Source organism: Pan troglodytes, chromosome 6 (genome assembly GCF_028858775.2).
Source record: "Pan troglodytes isolate AG18354 chromosome 6, NHGRI_mPanTro3-v2.0_pri, whole genome shotgun sequence".
NCBI lineage: Eukaryota > Metazoa > Chordata > Mammalia > Primates > Hominidae > Pan > Pan troglodytes.
Window position 1 is genome coordinate 172620086 of NC_072404.2, and position 16265 is coordinate 172636350.

The 16265-nt window shown below is 48.7% G+C and overlaps 1 protein-coding gene and 1 non-coding gene across 8 annotated transcripts in view; both read right to left on the reverse strand.

Annotated features, from left to right (window-relative positions):
• PTPRN2 (protein tyrosine phosphatase receptor type N2) overlaps nt 1-16265 on the reverse strand; it is a 1123220-nt gene that overhangs the window by 26459 nt on the left and 1080496 nt on the right. For all 7 annotated transcript variants that reach the window (XM_024358152.3, XM_024358150.3, XM_024358149.3 and 4 more), the window contains 4 exons: nt 11847-11966; nt 10314-10480; nt 5162-5215; nt 2628-2692 (listed from right to left, as the gene is read on the reverse strand). In XM_024358152.3, the coding sequence (XP_024213920.2) occupies nt 2628-2692; nt 5162-5215; nt 10314-10480; nt 11847-11966 (406 nt within the window). The remainder of the gene's footprint in view (nt 1-2627; nt 2693-5161; nt 5216-10313; nt 10481-11846; nt 11967-16265) is intronic.
• MIR153 (microRNA mir-153) lies at nt 8041-8126 on the reverse strand. The gene has a single exon (NR_035686.1). It is a non-coding gene; the product is annotated as a microRNA mir-153 (primary transcript).

A 16265-nucleotide genomic window follows, 5' to 3' on the forward strand; every position in this document is an offset into this window, starting at 1 on the left:
CCCAGGGAAAGAGGAGCAGGTCAAGAACAGGAGGGTCACCAATCTCAGAAAAGGCCCCAGGCCAGCCCTCCTCTTTGGCCATTTCCACATGGCTGCATGCGTATTGTCCAAAGCTGAGCCCACTCTCAAAGGGGAATTGACATCACATGCCACAATGGAGCCAGTGAACAGTGGCTCAGGTGCCTGGACAATATGCCAGCCCTGCCCCCCGCACCGGGGTCTCGAAGCCAGGACATACTTCTCCATGTTTCCTTCTCTGTGGAGTGAACCTGAGCCACTCAGAACCCAGGCTCCATCCCATCCCTGTGGAGACGCACGCTGGGGTCACCTGCGTCCGGCCGCCTGCCTGTGCTTCTGGTCCCTGGATGGGCAGGTTCCATTGGAATCACAGGTGCCCCCAGCAACTCACCACATCACACGTTCACAAACATAGGCTTGGTCAGAAACACTTACATCAAATGATCTGTAACGTTCTGAAGACATTTTGGTTTAAGAGAAGAAAAATCTTTGTCTGAGAGAGAGAAAGAAGGGAGGGCCCATGATAAGTGGAGAAATACAAATTCCATGGATGGCTCTGAGCTCCAATAGCTGTAAATTTGGAAAGGAAAAGAAATATTTGATAAGACACAGCAGCATTAATGGACAAGGAAAAATGGACTTTTAAATGACAAAAAGTTAGGATTGTGTCATGTCCAAAACAAAAAAAAAGGATTAAAAGTATTATCAGAGTGTTTGCATTTTGTTTTTGTTTGCACATTCCCACCACTAAACGAATCTTGGGTGTTTAAAATGATATTTGGTGGCACAAAAACTGACTTCATTTCTCCCCAGCAGCCAGCAAAGGATGCTGGCGGTGTTGGGTAGGTGTGGGGTGTGGGGCTGGGCTGCAGCCCTCCCCTCTGCTGCAGGACGCTGGAGAACTTGCCCAGGCTCTCCAGTCCTTCTGCGTAAAGCCATGGCTGTTGTTTTATCTTCACATATTTATGTCTTTTTTTTTTAACCAGAAGAAAATGAAGTAAGGAAAATGCTTATTTTAAAATTGCTGGCATTCGTGGAAGTGTATAGAAACTTGTTTCTATAATCAATGGCTGCTCCTGTCACTGGGCCAGTGATGGAGAATGGGATGTTCTGGAAGGCGGAGGTCTCTGTATGAACACATATACGTGTGTGTGTGTTGAGACAAAGGGAATTGTTTATTCACAGCTGGGAAAGAGACCGTGGGATGCTACCACCTCGGTGCCTCCCGCCTTCCATGGGACGCTAACGGGTATCGCAAGGCTAATGCAGACTCTTCTCAAGTAAGTGTCGGAGGCGCCAACTGAAGGGAAGCTGGACACATCTCTCTGCCCTGGACTCCTTGGGGCCTCTCCATGCACACCTGCCCTGTGATGCCCAAGGAGCAGACTCAGTGTGTGCCTCCTCTCAAGCTCACCTGCCTGGGGAGCCTTCTCTCTGGCCCCTATTTAAAGAGATGACCTTAGAGGTTGGGTGTTCTGGAGACCACCTTTTGAGAAATGCCAGAGCTCAATCCCCATGCTTTTGTAGGAGAAAATTGGATCCCAGAGAGGTTAAAAGCTCTGTCCAAAGTGATAAACCTCATTGCTGGCAGAGCCAGACCCGCGCACAGATCTGCTCTCCCACGCTGCTGCTGGACCCATCCTCGCACCCTGCGCCTCACGTGTAAGACTCCCCACGCCGTCTGCGCACGCTGCCGCTCTGCCAAACCTGTCCTTCTCCCACCACAGGCCTCAAGTCTAAGACTCCCCACGCCGTCTGCGCATGCTGCCGCTCTGCCAAACCTGTCCTTCTCCCACCACAGGCCTCACGTCTAAGACTCCCCACGCCGTCTCCGAGAGGAACGCCCCCCACAGCACGCACAGAGATTCCCTAGATAAGAAGGACATTCACAAAGAAGGCTGAAAGGCTCATTTGAGAGGGGGTGATTGGCATTTGATGGCAATTACTAACGGATATTTTTAGTGTGCCTCTAGTGTGAATACCGTTTTGACAACAGTGGAGTTACACCAAATACTGGAGCGACATTCTGCACTGCAACAACACTGAAGGACCCGAGGGTGGCTTCTCCGTGGCTCTGAGGTTAACGCTGCAGCGTATGCAGCAAACACCTGTCAAGGACCCACTGTGTGCTCGGCACACCGAGGCAGGTAACAAAGGACCCAGTGCATGCTCGGCACGCAGAGGCAGGTAACAGAGGACCCACTGCGTACTCCGCACGCACAGGCAGGTAACACAGGACCCACCACGTGCTCGGCACGCAGAGGCAGGTAACAAAGGACCCAGTGCATGCTCGGCACGCAGAGGCAGGTAACAGAGGACCCACTGCGTACTCCGCACGCACAGGCAGGTAACACAGGACCCACCACGTGCTCGGCACGCAGAGGCAGGTAACAAAGGATCCAGTGCAGGCTCGGCACGCAGAGGCAGGTAACAAACGACCAGCCTCAGAAGCAGATGTGCTTGCTGCAAACCACCTTCCTACGGCCCAGCAGAGGCACAACAAGCAGCGAATTTTTTCCAGGGCCTCCCGTGAACACGGCACCCTACGTTGCCATAGCGACGCCATCCCAGCTCTGAGCCACAGCAAAGCGGCAGTGTCTGCGTCTCACCTTTGGCCATCTTGTTGAGAACCATGTCGATCAGGACGTAGGTGCCGCTCCGGCCTGCACCGTCACTGCCAACAGAAGGAGAGAAATGAAAGTGCTGCCGTCCACACGGAAGCCCGACCCAGAACAAAGCTAGTGACAGTCCATTTCCTTCCTGCTTACGGGGGCTGGCGAGAGGAAAGGATGGCGGATGTGAGAGGGGGAGGAGGGACGCGGGCTGGGAGAATCCAAGTGAGGGGAGAAGGGAGGCCACTGGGGGCTTCGAGCCTCTGAGCAGCTTGTAGCTTGTGGGATGAGCTGCTGTGCTCAGATGTGACTCCCTCTTGCTTGTTCCCCCCTCTTTGGCCAAAGATGTGGTAAATTTTGCCAGAACAAAATGAACTAAGCGTTTGACTGTGTCAGAGTTGATGGCATTTGTACTGAAAATATCTGCAAGGTGCCTTCTCTAGTGTTGCCGGGCAACCTCCCGAGCGGAGAGGGGAGGGCGCTGGGCGGCTGGGCCCCGCTGGCTCATGCAGGCAGGGGCACTTCAGGCACATCCCCCTAGGCTGCCTGCCACCCCTTCTAAACGCAGGTCCTCCCTCTCAGAAGGAGAAATTGACATAACAGTCGTTACTAAATCTTACTCTTTAAAAAGCACTCTCATTTCATCTCTTTCTCATCCCACCAGCTATAATTGGAATATTTACCATCTGGGCTAGAGTTGTAAAAATGTTTTGAATAATACTTCAACAGTAGCAAAGGAAAAAAATTTCCCTTTTTTTCTGGAAGAAGAGTAGCCTCAGGATCATCCTTTTCTTATGAGGAATGTGTGTGAAGCCATTTCCTGCCCCCGTGCAGATGCTGTCACTGGGTTGCATGAGTTTGAGAGACCTTCTTAAAAATACATAGGGCTCGTGTTCACACCCATGACTGGCTTTTAAACAGAGGACCTTTTACATTTATAATCCTAGCAAAATCAATTGTGACTTTCCGGAAAACGAATAAATGTTTCCATTTCAAGACTTCAAGAAAGATGTGACTACCCAGCAGATATCACACTTTCGGTTCTGCTTTCTATGCCGTCTGTGATCCCAAGAAATGACTGGAATCCTATAGGTGATCTTTTGATCGTAAAGAATCAGTGCATTTTGGCTTTAACATGTTTCCTCAAACAAATGGTTGAAAAAAGCTGCAGTTGGGATGGTAAATGTTTAAAAAACGGCACGTTCACATCCTCACACCCTCACTGCATCACCAAGGAGGAGAGGCGGTCGGCCTGGGCCGCCACGTAACCCTCACTGCTCATTTCAAAGGGCCACGGTGAGCATTCTGGTTGCTGAGTGCCTTTCTCACTTGTCTCCTAAGCACAGCATATATTCACATGAATATTTTAAGATATACTTCAAAAATCTTCCAACTAAGTGTTGCTTGTCTTGATACATTTGTGGGTAAAAAAGATGTTCTACTCTACTCTGTGAGGATAACAAACCGTAATCTATTTTCATCCTCCTCTCTCATAGACAGGAATGCACACACAAAACACACATGCTTCTTGATTGGATTTGACAGATTTGGTGTTTGTTCTTTGGAGACAGGTTTCCTTTTTATTCCAGGCAGGAGGAACATTCTATAAGACAGTTCTAGAAAAATGGAATATGAGTTCTTCAGCAAAAGGAGTTGAGTATCAAGTCCAGCAGAGACAGTACTATTAGGTTGTTTTCTTTGCGTAAAATCTATTCTTACTGGTGTGGTTTTAACCTACTTAGGGATATGAGTCACTGAATTTTTACCCAGAGGCCTGAACCCACATGATAAACTGGAGGTGGATGTACCTCCTGTAATGACAGATTTCGTCCCTGTACATACCTGGCCCCAAGCATTTCTCACCATCTGCAGAGGGTTCTGAGCCTCTGCTGAACGTCCTGGTGGTTGAGACAATGCAACAGGCTGAAACCATTGTCTCGATGTTTCTGTGTCATGGGGCCACAGGGTTTAAGAACAAGTAAGGTGGCAGGACATGCTCACGGGTGAGTAGAAGGCAGGTCACTGCACTGTGGGCTGCTAGAAAATATGCCATGTGAGGCCTGGCGCGGTGGCTCACGCCTGTAATCCCAGCACGTTGGGAGGCCGAGGTTGGTGGATCATTTGAGGTCAGGAGTTCGAGACCAGCCTGACCAAATGGTGAAACCTCGTCTCCACTAAAAATACAAAAAAAATTAGCCGGGCGTGGTGGCGGGCGCAATCGCTTGATCCCGTGAGGTGGAGGTTGCAGTGAGCCTGATGAGATCACGCCATTGCACTGCAGTGTGGGCAACAGAGTTAAAAAAAAAAAAAAAAAGCAAGCCATGTGCAGTTTATATAGACATAATACAAGCAACGCCCAATTGTATTTACCCAAATGGCATAGAAAAGTAAGTTTATATTTTTGGTTTCCTTTAGAAGTGCCAGTTAGTTATATTTATTAAGCAATTAGAAAGTTAAGCTTCTGTATTTAATTGCATAGATTAGTTTTTGAGGTAGCCAAAACTTCTTAATCAATTAAAAGTTGTACTTGCCTGCAATGAACAATTATTGGACAAGAACGGCCCCTGTAGCACTTGTTTACTTTTCTGAAATAAAAAGAGATATAAAAATTATCATTGTGTACTAAGACTTTGCGTTATCCAAAACAACTATTAAAACAAAGCACAAGGTCTGTGTGTTTGAAATCATTTTGCAATCGCTTGTTTTGACGGAGAAAATAAAAATCATACGCATAATATCAAACATTTATTCTTCTTCTCAACATGACGTTATTAATCGGAGCTTTAAAACCAATGTTACACCTTTACACTGCTTTCTTCTTCCAAGGAGGGGTGCCAGGCTTTGAACCAGTGGACTCCCGGCCTGTCCTGCCCGTCCCACCCCTGCAGGCTCTCCTCTTTCTGTTTCTGCTTATGTTGACTTGACCTTTTGTTACACTACATCTTGATTCTTCACTAAAATTTTTGAGTTTTGCAATTTATGCTCAAAATTTCTTACAGTCCAGACATCATATTGAAAACTGTTATTTCCATACTGTCTAAAAACAGCATCTTCAAGGGCATTTGTGACCCGTCAGCTTTTGGTAAGGATATCTAAATTACGGAGAAACCTCTATGAAGTCCAAGACAAGTCCCTTCCATGCTTATAACTTTGAGTATACAAACAACTTCATTGTGCAGAGTTTAGATCAGAAGTTGTGAAAATTAGAAATGAGCATATATTTAAGATTTCATAACCAAACCCTAAATCAAAACAGAGGACTGATTTAAAATTCACTGTGTAAATCCAGGTGTTTTTTTTTTAATTCAGTGAAACAATGAAACATGTTTATGAAGTCCATTGAAGTTGTCAGTGAACTATTTCTGAATAAGTAAAATTAAAGGTGGAACCTCGGGTTATTGGAATAAAGCATGTGTGAAGGAGAGTGTTCTACAATGTGCTGCATGAACTCCTACAAGAAACAAATTAAGAAAAATGGAAGTGTGGACCATCAATGGGAAAATGTCACGTTTCTTTGCAAAGCCTTGCCTATCCAGCACCAAAGAGTCCGTGGAAAGTAAACATTCCATCAACCGGTGCTTTGCTACAAACCTTTGAAGCCAGGAGGGGCAGGGTGGCTGTGGAAGGAGAGGGGAGGTGAGTGTCCAGTGAGCATGAGGGGAGGGATGCTCGAATACGGTGGAGCCCAAACCACAGAGCTTTCTCCTCCTCTCTTCCTATTCCCCGAGGAGTTACCAGAACAAGGCCCTTCTGACGGGAGTGTGAACGCCCAGTCTGGAGGGCACCACGGGAGCTGAAGCAGCAGTTGCAGGGACTGGACTCGGCGTGCCCACCTGCAGATGGGCCGCGGCCACAGCCTAGCCAGGACGCACTTGATCTGTGCTGCCCTCTGGTCTGTGAAACACGAGGCTGATGCCCAAAAATGGGCGGGCTCAGACACAGGCACAACCAGCAACGGCCTCCAGGGCCGCATCGCCGTTTCTGTTAGAGGTGTTTGTTGTTGTTTTTCCGGGGCACACGGTGGTGCGAAGGCTTTGGGGAGAGGCGGGGAAGGCAACAGTGAACTCCTTAAAGGCAACAGCACTTGTATGCCAGAGTGCCTTGAACATTCTTGGTCCCTGGAGAATAAACAGGTTGGAAAACAGACCCACTCATGTCTACTTCTACAATTTTCCATTGCTGACTCAGGCTGTAAAGCATCGAGGGCTCCTGATGACAGAATGGATACCCGGCCTCAAGGGTGCACCCCAGCATGGGGGTGGGAAGCCCTCCAGCTCAGTAAAGACCATGTGTGTGTGCATGAGACTGCACGCATGTGTGTGACGTGAGCACGTGTAGAATCAAGCAGGCTCAACTATCAGACCAAATGGTGAGTGGCTTTGCTTTGAAAGGCCTTTTGCCTTTGGCAGAGGAGTTTACTGGCCGTGGCTCAGCCTCTGAATCTTGCAAATGGGAATGACCTCAGTTCTGCTCCTCCAGCTTCCTGCTGTGTTTCACACCTCGTGGTCCACTCTACTCAGAGACTAAGCTCAGCTTCTGGGTCCACACCCACCAGTCACCAGGGGTTGCTCACTTTTTCCTCATGAGACCAAGTACACCCAAAAAAGGGACAGTAAAACAAACCAACCCCAAACCCCAAACCAGATACCCTTTAAGAAAGTGTGCTGGTTTGAGGAAAGGTCAGCATAAGAAGTCAGTAGACAGCGGTGGCTCATGGATAGCTGGTCAGCTCCTGCTTTGGCAAAATGCAGTAATAACCCCCTTGGCTGGGAAATGCTCCTAGCCAGTGAATTTGTGGCTACGATGGCCTCAACCTGCTTCCCCACTCCCGAAACTCCTGTCTCTATCTCACAGTGTACGGAAGATACCATCTTCTCTGACATGTTGTGCCTGGTGGCCTTGGGAAGGTTTCGCTGTAATTTTCATATCCGTACCAGCCCCCACCTTGTGCTCAACCTATTTACAAAAACCCACGGGCAGTCAAGGACATGTGCAGTGTAGATACAGGGTGTGGCATGGCTGAGGACTTTATTTACAAAGGATCATGCAGTTGTATTATTACGCGCAAAGCATCACAAATAGAGAGGAAAACCACGACATATTGAACACAAGAGTTCATCCGGTTGACCCAAGATGTAGACCACGAGTTATTCAGGAAGGTGACACAGCTGTCTCATTTGACTCCATCAGAACAAAGCATCAGTGAGCAAAAGGTCTCCAACAGTAAGAAAAGTTGATATTATAGAAACTTCCACAACAGGAATTCACTGAGAAAGAACGATTAGTGATACAAACCAACCCAGGGGTCACCGGGCGAGAGCGCACCGTCATGCAAAGCACCAGCAAGCAAGGTCAGAGGTCGTTAGAGGCTCAGAAAAGGGGCTTCCCACATCGCCCCTGCAGTAGAGTCACAGTTTCCAATGATCACTTTTGTGACTATGCAACTGGGCTCATATTACTAGCTGCAACATCACAAAAATGACACTGGCCACCGCTAATTAGCTGGCAAGGTAAGGGTTTGTCCGTTTTACCGTGAGCAGCGTTAGTGAGCACCATTGCACACAGCAAGAAGGGAGAGAGTAATAATGAGAGAGAGAGAGAGAGAGAGTTTTTAAAGCAAAGCCCTCACATGTGATGCTAATTATCTCTTAGCAGTTTCTCTTTAAAGTGTAAATGCGCTCCCTCTGGGCTCCAGAAATATTTAATCACACATCTCGGTGCCTGGCGAACGCGCCAGGCCAGAGTGAGAACGCGTCGTCTATTGTTCAAAGATAAGAAACGCTGCAGCATGAAGATGGCCGGTGTCTTCAGAAGGGGTCTCACCTTTCCTGTCGCTGAAATCGGGGTGGCTATTTTATACAGAAAACCAGCCACCGGCAATGCTTGTCTAAGTGTGAAGCTTTCTGAGAATGTGTTCGCTCAAACCCACTGTCCAGATAACACATGAAAGGTGGCCTTGGCGGAAACGCTGGGCGGTGCCAGGTAAGGCAGGCAAGAAAAGCTTTCTACTCTGACGTGGCTTTCAAAACCGTGTCTGGGGGTTCATTAGCTTTTGAATTTAACAAAAACTTTCTTAGGCTGTATCTCCTCAGACCCTGGAGCAAGGGAAATTTGGGAATCCAATTTTTCTTGGTGATGAATCATAAACACTGAGGGTCGGTGATGTATATGTTCCCATCCATATATGGATATGGACATAGCAACGTGCCCATATGCATATATGTGCAAACACACTGGATGAACGCAAAGACGGGGTGTTAAGATGAATTGCCGTCTTTGTAGCTACATCCATTTTGCAAGGAATGACTGTTTTTTGAAGACTCTATTTCAGGAAATTATGTAAGATTTCTACATAGTATGTCTTTAGAAATAAATCTGTATTGACAGAATGTACATAATGGCCAGGAAATTAGGGTGGGTGAGGAAGGAGCTGTGTACAGTAGTTGTTTTAGGATGTACTCAGGACTCTGGATCTACGCTCTGCGTCCCCAGGGGAGGTGACGGCAGGCAGGGGCCACTGAGTGTGTGTTGTTGCTGTGACACCAGATTCATGTGTCTCCTTGCAGAGGCTCCTGATTGATTTCTATTGATTCAAATTACAAAAAACTGCATTTTGCTTTTCAATGTAGACTAAAAGCAAAATAAATTGAATCATAATAAGCTTCAGAATCTGTAATACACAAATTCAAGAATTCCACAGAGAATTCAAAAATCGCTTCTTTACGACAATCTTTGTCTCGTTAACCTCCCTCCAGTTACATAACTGTAGACTCAAGAATGAGTAACTGTTAAGAATCAAGTCACTTTATGATAGTGGGGCATGGCATTGGATTAAAATGCATTTTTTGTTCTTATTCTCCTTGTTTGGATATTTATCTCTTTTCCTCAATAGGTAGACTTCTGATCAGTTAAATGTAAGACATATTCTATACAATTTAGAGCTTCGTCATTGATGCTGTTGACAATTTCATTTTCCTTGTGGTGGTTTATTCACTAAGCACCACCACCTAGCCAATGCGGACCGACTGTTTATCACAATCAAAGCTGTGGTCCTAAATGCTGCTTTTTTTCATTGTCAATTTCTTCCTGTAAGACAGAGTCTAGCATTCATTTCAACAGTTCAATAAATACACTCTCAAACCAGACAACGTATTGGGTGACTGGCTGACTGGAGCAATGAACAAAAAGCTGAATTTTTTAAAAAGGGTCAGTTTCAAAATAGCCCTAAAAATACAGACAGCCACGGGCTAAGTGTCTCCGGGCTTCCCTGCAAGATCACGCAGGGTGGTATCTGGGCCTGCGCTCGTTACCTCTTTCATCCCATGCAGCCAGATGAGAATCCAACCAAAAATCCGAGCTTTATTCATCAATGTCCTGTGGCACATACACTGTAGGCTCTTTGTCAACTGAAGAATCTTATCAAAAATAATGGCCCTATTTCCACAGTTTGAAGATGCCTATTCCCCCTCACATTTTAATACCTCTGAAACTAGAAAATCGCTCACAACACGCGCCGTTAATGGAGTCTTCCCGCCTCTCGCTTCCCTTCCCTGCCCCCCTGCGGCGCCGACACAGACGCGGCCCTCGGCGCCAGGGGCGTCTCGGGATCCCGAAGCCCGGCCTCGCTCCCCCTCTGCCGCGCGCTCAGCGCACACTGCCCCGCCGGCGGGCCGCGCGTCATACCTGCGGAAGTCCAGGAGGGACCTTGAGGAGGAAGGGACTCCTCGGTCATACCAACTCAGGAAGTGGAACTGAGTCACGGTGCGCGTCTCGTTGGTCTGCAGGTTCTTCAGATAGAAGCTCCTCACCAGGAAGTCCTCACACCAGATGTGCTCGGAGACCAGGTTCACCTGGCAGGGAGGAGAGGAGGGAGGGGACAGAGACAGGTGTGGACCTTGTGAACCGAACGTCAGGCACTGAGGAACCCAGGGCCACGTCTGACGAGAGAAGGGGGCGCTGCGAAGAGGGCACATTTTACAGCGCAGGTGGGTTCCCTCGGCTTCGCGGCCCCCTCCCACCTTCCCAGTGTTAACACACTAAAGATAGCTCCGTGCGGGTGTGTGTGCTTAGTGTTATTTAGGGGCTTGAGCGTCAAATAATTTTTTAAAAGGTTACAATCCAAAACTATCCTACTTTCTGTCTTTTGCATGTCCATGTTACATAAACCCTCAAAAAAAGGAACCAGAGAAAAATTACACTTTTCAACAAAAGCAGCGACACGACTACATGTTCTGCTCAGTGGTTCCACTCTAAGTGAGACTCCATCGCAGCTGCGCACACCCGGGTCTAGAGCAGGAAAAGCAAAAGGCTCACGGAGTCGCGCTGATGTGAACCCCAGCGCAGGCACTTCCGGGCCTAAGCGTTTCTGCAGGAACCCCAAGGCCACAGCTGTGTGGTTTAGGGTTCACACTTGAGCCTCTAACTCGCTTCCTACTGTGGAGCTTTGGCATTCTCACTCATTTAATGCCAAACAGAATCAAAGCATGCATTCTAGTGCTGGCTTAATCACCCACGTTTATTTAGTTCATTCTTAATGGGGGCAGAAAATCCAGCCAGATAAATAAACTGGTGAGCAGGTTATCCTCAAATAAAAAGGTCACATGATCCAGCCACGAAACTCCAAGCAGAGCCACGGGGAGGCCACACGGCTCAGGCAGTGGCATCAAGGATGGGTGCCGGGTTTTCTTAAAAACAGACCCCACTTAAAGGCTTGTTATATAGGACCGGGACCACGCTGTGAGGCGAATGTTTTTTCTACTGTCATCATTTGGATTTAGAAAATCTAAAAAATAAAAACCACACCACACTCCCAGGGTCTGGTTCATGAGCACACAGCCGTGTGAACCATCCACACGAGCATGCGGCCCTCGGGGGTGACTCAGCCTCCGTCCCCTGAACATGGGGTGCGCTGAGCCTCCCTGCATGCGGCCCTCGGGGGTGACTCAGCCTCCATCCCCTGAACATGGGGTGCGCTGAGCCTCCCTGCATGCGGCCCTCGGGGGTGGCTCAGCCTCCATCCCCTGAACATGGGGTGCGCTGAGCCTCCCTGCATGCGGCCCTCGGGGGTGGCTCAGCCTCCATCCCCTGAACATGGGGTGCGCTGAGCCTCCCTGCATGCGGCCCTGGGGGGCCCTAACGAATCCCATTCAGAGGAGGAGCAGGGCCCGTCCTCGTCCGGCTGGTGGGTCCTGGCCTGGGTGGCTCTGGTCGGAGTACCTCATAGATGTGGTAGAGATTGGAGCCTTCATCCGGCCAGTAGTGGTAGCACTGCCGGACACCGTTCTCCGCGAGGGGTGTCAGCATGACGATCACCACGCAGCCGCTCTCCCACACCATCTGCAGACAAAGAAGGCCCGTGGCCGCGGTGTGACTGTCTCATCACCGCGTGACATGTGTAATTACTGCACTCGGAAGCACAGTCCAAATTTATTCCATTCACAGGACATTTATTTCATTTTCATCAGACATGTTTACTCCGCAGCTGCCTGAGCATCTCTGAATGCACTGGCCCATAGTTTGCATGTTCCACGAAATATTAAAAAACCCCGCAAATTTATCCCATGCCATTTAGAGCTTCCTCAGGTGTAGGTTCAGCTGTGTGGCTTTCCAACTTCTGATCTGTAAAGGAAACTTTCTACAGCGCCACACATAACAGGCAGCACTTCTCGAGGTGGTGCCGACACCCTCACTTGCTGGTGGCTGGCACCATTTTGCTCACCTAGAGAAACGTTTTGCTTTGTGAAGCTGCTGTCCTATCAGAAGCAGCCTCCGAAAGGCTTGTTTTCAAAGTACATCATGGAAAACAGTACTGTACTGCTGCAATTTCATTTGTTTATACCGAAATATGGCAACACTATTCAGATTAAAGCAAATACCAAATTGATTTACTAATTCCTATTAGCCACATTGAAACACAATAAATAAAAGCACATTTAAACCCACAGAAATTACAAAGACACAAAGTCCTCTGACCTCGCTTCTTTGCAAACACAACTGGCTACTTGTGGCTGTAAACCTACATCTTAACATTTACAGCCTAACTACCCAAAACCACTAATCCTGTGGGGCACACTGATGTGGCATTTGTAGATTTTTATTAGCATATGAAATTATAGAGTGAAGAGGGGTCTGCTTTTTCTGCAATGGGTTACATTAACTTGGCAGAAATGTTTATAAGCAACTGCATTTAGATGTAAATTTGGTATCCAAGACAGTTTCTATTTCTTTTAAAAACAGACACAAAAATCCAATTAAGACCTTGTTATTTTAAAAACCCTCATATCCCAAATATAAAATGCTGTCATCGTAGCGCATGTTACTGAATTCCATGTTTATATTTTAAAAATCAGACACAAACATGACATTTTCCTTTTTTAATATTGATTTATGGTCTCACAGGGCTGAAATAGTCAATATCCTCAAGGCACCTCACTGTGTAACATTTACATCGGAAGCCAATGGAACCAACTGAAGTATTTACAAAACGCCCACAAATAAATAAGAATTATGCTCAAATTTGTGCACTTTCTCTTTCCTTAGTGCCCATCCGACAACAAGATGAGGATTCAAAACATGTTTCTTACGCCAGGCTTTTCAGGCTTTCAAACCTGCTCCTCCAAATCGGTACTTCCATCACATAACAATTTAATGTGCCTTCAGAAGGTGGAGAAGCTCATGGAAGCCATTACGAAAATGAGGAGAAACACAGATTTTATGAGTGTAATAAAAATACAATGATCTAGACCATAAACTAATCATCCGGCACTCGGCTCCGTGCCGCCCAAGTGTGACATTACAGAGCCCCGTCGACTGGGGGGACCCGGACGGCCTGGAAGCCGCACTCATTGGCTCTCGCGTCCGCCCTTCATTATGGGGCGCCTTCCTGGCTCTCTGAAGATTTGGTTAAGATTAAATCCAAATGAAACTTAATTTAAACAAACAATCCCAAAGGCGCTCTGGGGAATAATATTTCTTTTTAGGTCACTGTGTATAAAAGCAGAGAGGGGAATTTACTAAATCAAACAAATAGGCAGCCCAATTGGGTACCAATATTACAAGCTGTTCACGGAACTGATTACATTATCTTGTGTTCCTTTGAATCGGTACAAAGCAACTCAATCGAGGAGGAAAACTATGGCATTTCTCCATCTGTTTCCAGCCTTCAACAGCGCGCCTGACCAGATAACCTCAGAATACATCGCAAAAAGTTAATTTGGATTTTGGTACGAATGCAGAATCAGTAAAAATCCCAGTCGAGTAAGGTTCAATTTCTAATCGGGGAGAAGTTTCACTATTTTCTTTCTCATTGACTTGGTCTTTGCTGACAGGTGAAATACGGAAGTGCTAACCCCTGGCACCTGTGAATGTGACCTCATTTGGATACAGGATTTTTCAGACTTAATCAAGTTAAGATTGGTTTGTGTCACAAATCTTTGAGAAATCTAAAACTGTCTCTTTCAGGAAGTAAATAATGACCCAGGATCCTTATTTAATCTTAATGCAGTTCATTGGAATGCGCAGTTTACAAAACTGTATGCCTGAATTCCAGAAATGACCATTACTAGCACTTCCTGTTTGGTGAAGGGTAAGAGAACACGGCCCCCATGGCCACCTGCACAGCCGAGTACCTGCACACCCCAGCACCTGCACACTGCAGCACCTGCACACCCTAGCACCTGCACACCTGAGCCCCTGCACACCCCAGCACCTGCACACCCGAGCCCCTGCACACCCCAGCCCCTGCACACCCCAGCACCTGCACACCCGAGCCCCTGCACACCCCAGCACCTGCACACCCCAGCACCTGCACACCCGAGCCCCTGCACACCCCAGCCCCTGCACACCCCAGCACCTGCACACCCGAGCCCCTGCACACCCCAGCCCCTGCACACCCCAGCACCTGCACACCTGAGCCCCTGCACACCCGAGCACCTGCACATCCGAGCACCTGCACACCCGAGCCCCTGCACACCCCAGCACCTGCACACCCGAGCCCCTGCACACCCGAGCACCTGCACATCCGAGCACCTGCACACCCGAGCCCCTGTACACCCCAGCACCTGGACACCCCAGCACCTGGACACCCGAGCCCCTGCACACCCGAGCACCTGCACATCTGAGCCCCTGCACACCCCAGCACCTGCACACCCCAGCACCTGCACACCCAAGCCCCTGCACACCCGAGCCCCTGCACACCCGAGCCCCTGCACACCCGAGCCCCTGCACACTCCAGCACCTGCACACCCGAGCACCTGGACACACCAGCACCTGCACACCCCAGCACCTGCACACACCAGCACCTGCACACCCCAGCACCTGCACACACCAGCACCTGCACACCCGAGCACCTGGACACACCAGCACCTGCACACACCAGCACCTGCACACCTGAGCCCCTGCACATCCCAGCACTTGCACCACCATCCCTGGATCGAACCAAAGTCACCAACATGGACTGAAAATGAGCCGCAAGTGCTGGATCCCGAGCGTGAACGGCTGGCACCACGCTTTGGAGGAGAACTGATACTCCCCAGTTTTACATACTTCTTCTCCAGTGCCGCGTCCCCAGGCCTCGGCATCCCCCTTGAAGGCTCTAGCTGTGCCAGCTCTGTGGGCCTGGGGTGGGGAGGGGAGCGATGTTGCGCTTTGCTGTTTATGATTCCAGCAGGAATGGAAGTGGTCAGCCCAGTGGTTCTCAGAGACCACCAAACACAGGGGTTAAAGCCTGCTGCCAGGCTCTGTGAACCTGAGCCATCTTGACACGCCCGGCAGGGACACAGCAGCTTGCTGTGAGGTCTCCTGACAGCTGTTCAGCAGCAGCAAGTGGAGAAATTCAGTGATTCGGACAGTGACCCGAGGAACAAGAAGTGCAGACTTCGGCTGTTATTTGACCCAACTGAGTAAGTTTACTGACTGTAGATTTAAAAACCATATTGTTGTTTGTTACAGGTTCAACGCTGTCCTCCCCACAGCTTATATTGACGTCCTAATCCCTGGTATCTGTGAATGTGGCCTTATTTGGAAACAGGATCTTTGCAGATGCAACTGAGCTGAGGGTGGGTCCCAATCCAACGTGACTGTGTCCTTAGAAGAAGAGGGAGACACCTTGAGAAGGCACAGACACGGAGAGCGGCCACGCACAGACAGGCAGAGATGGAGTGTTGTGGCCACCCACGCCACACCCCTCATGGCAGGCGGCCATGGGACACTGCAGAGGCCGTGAGGATCTTCCCCCACAGGCTCCGGAGAGCGTGGCCCTGCTCACACCTGGATCTCAGACTACCAGGCTCCAGAACTGCGAGGGGACGCCCTCCTGTTGTTTTAAAACAACGAGTTTGCAGCACCTTGTGATGTCAGCCCTGGCAACAGATGCATCCGCTGCAACCTCACTCTCTCCTTCACCCATCAAATCACCCACAGGCGTGGAACAATGGCCACCCCGCCTACGCTTCCTATCAACACCGATGGAGAGGAACACAGGGCCTCTTCACTCTAGGTCCTTTTTGAGTGCTAAGTATTTAATCAGCAAACAAACAAAAAAACAAATGACCCAACTAAAAATGGGCAAGGGATCTGAGCAAACATTTCTCCAAAGAAGACAGACAAATGGCCCGCAGGTATGTGAAAAGGGGCTGA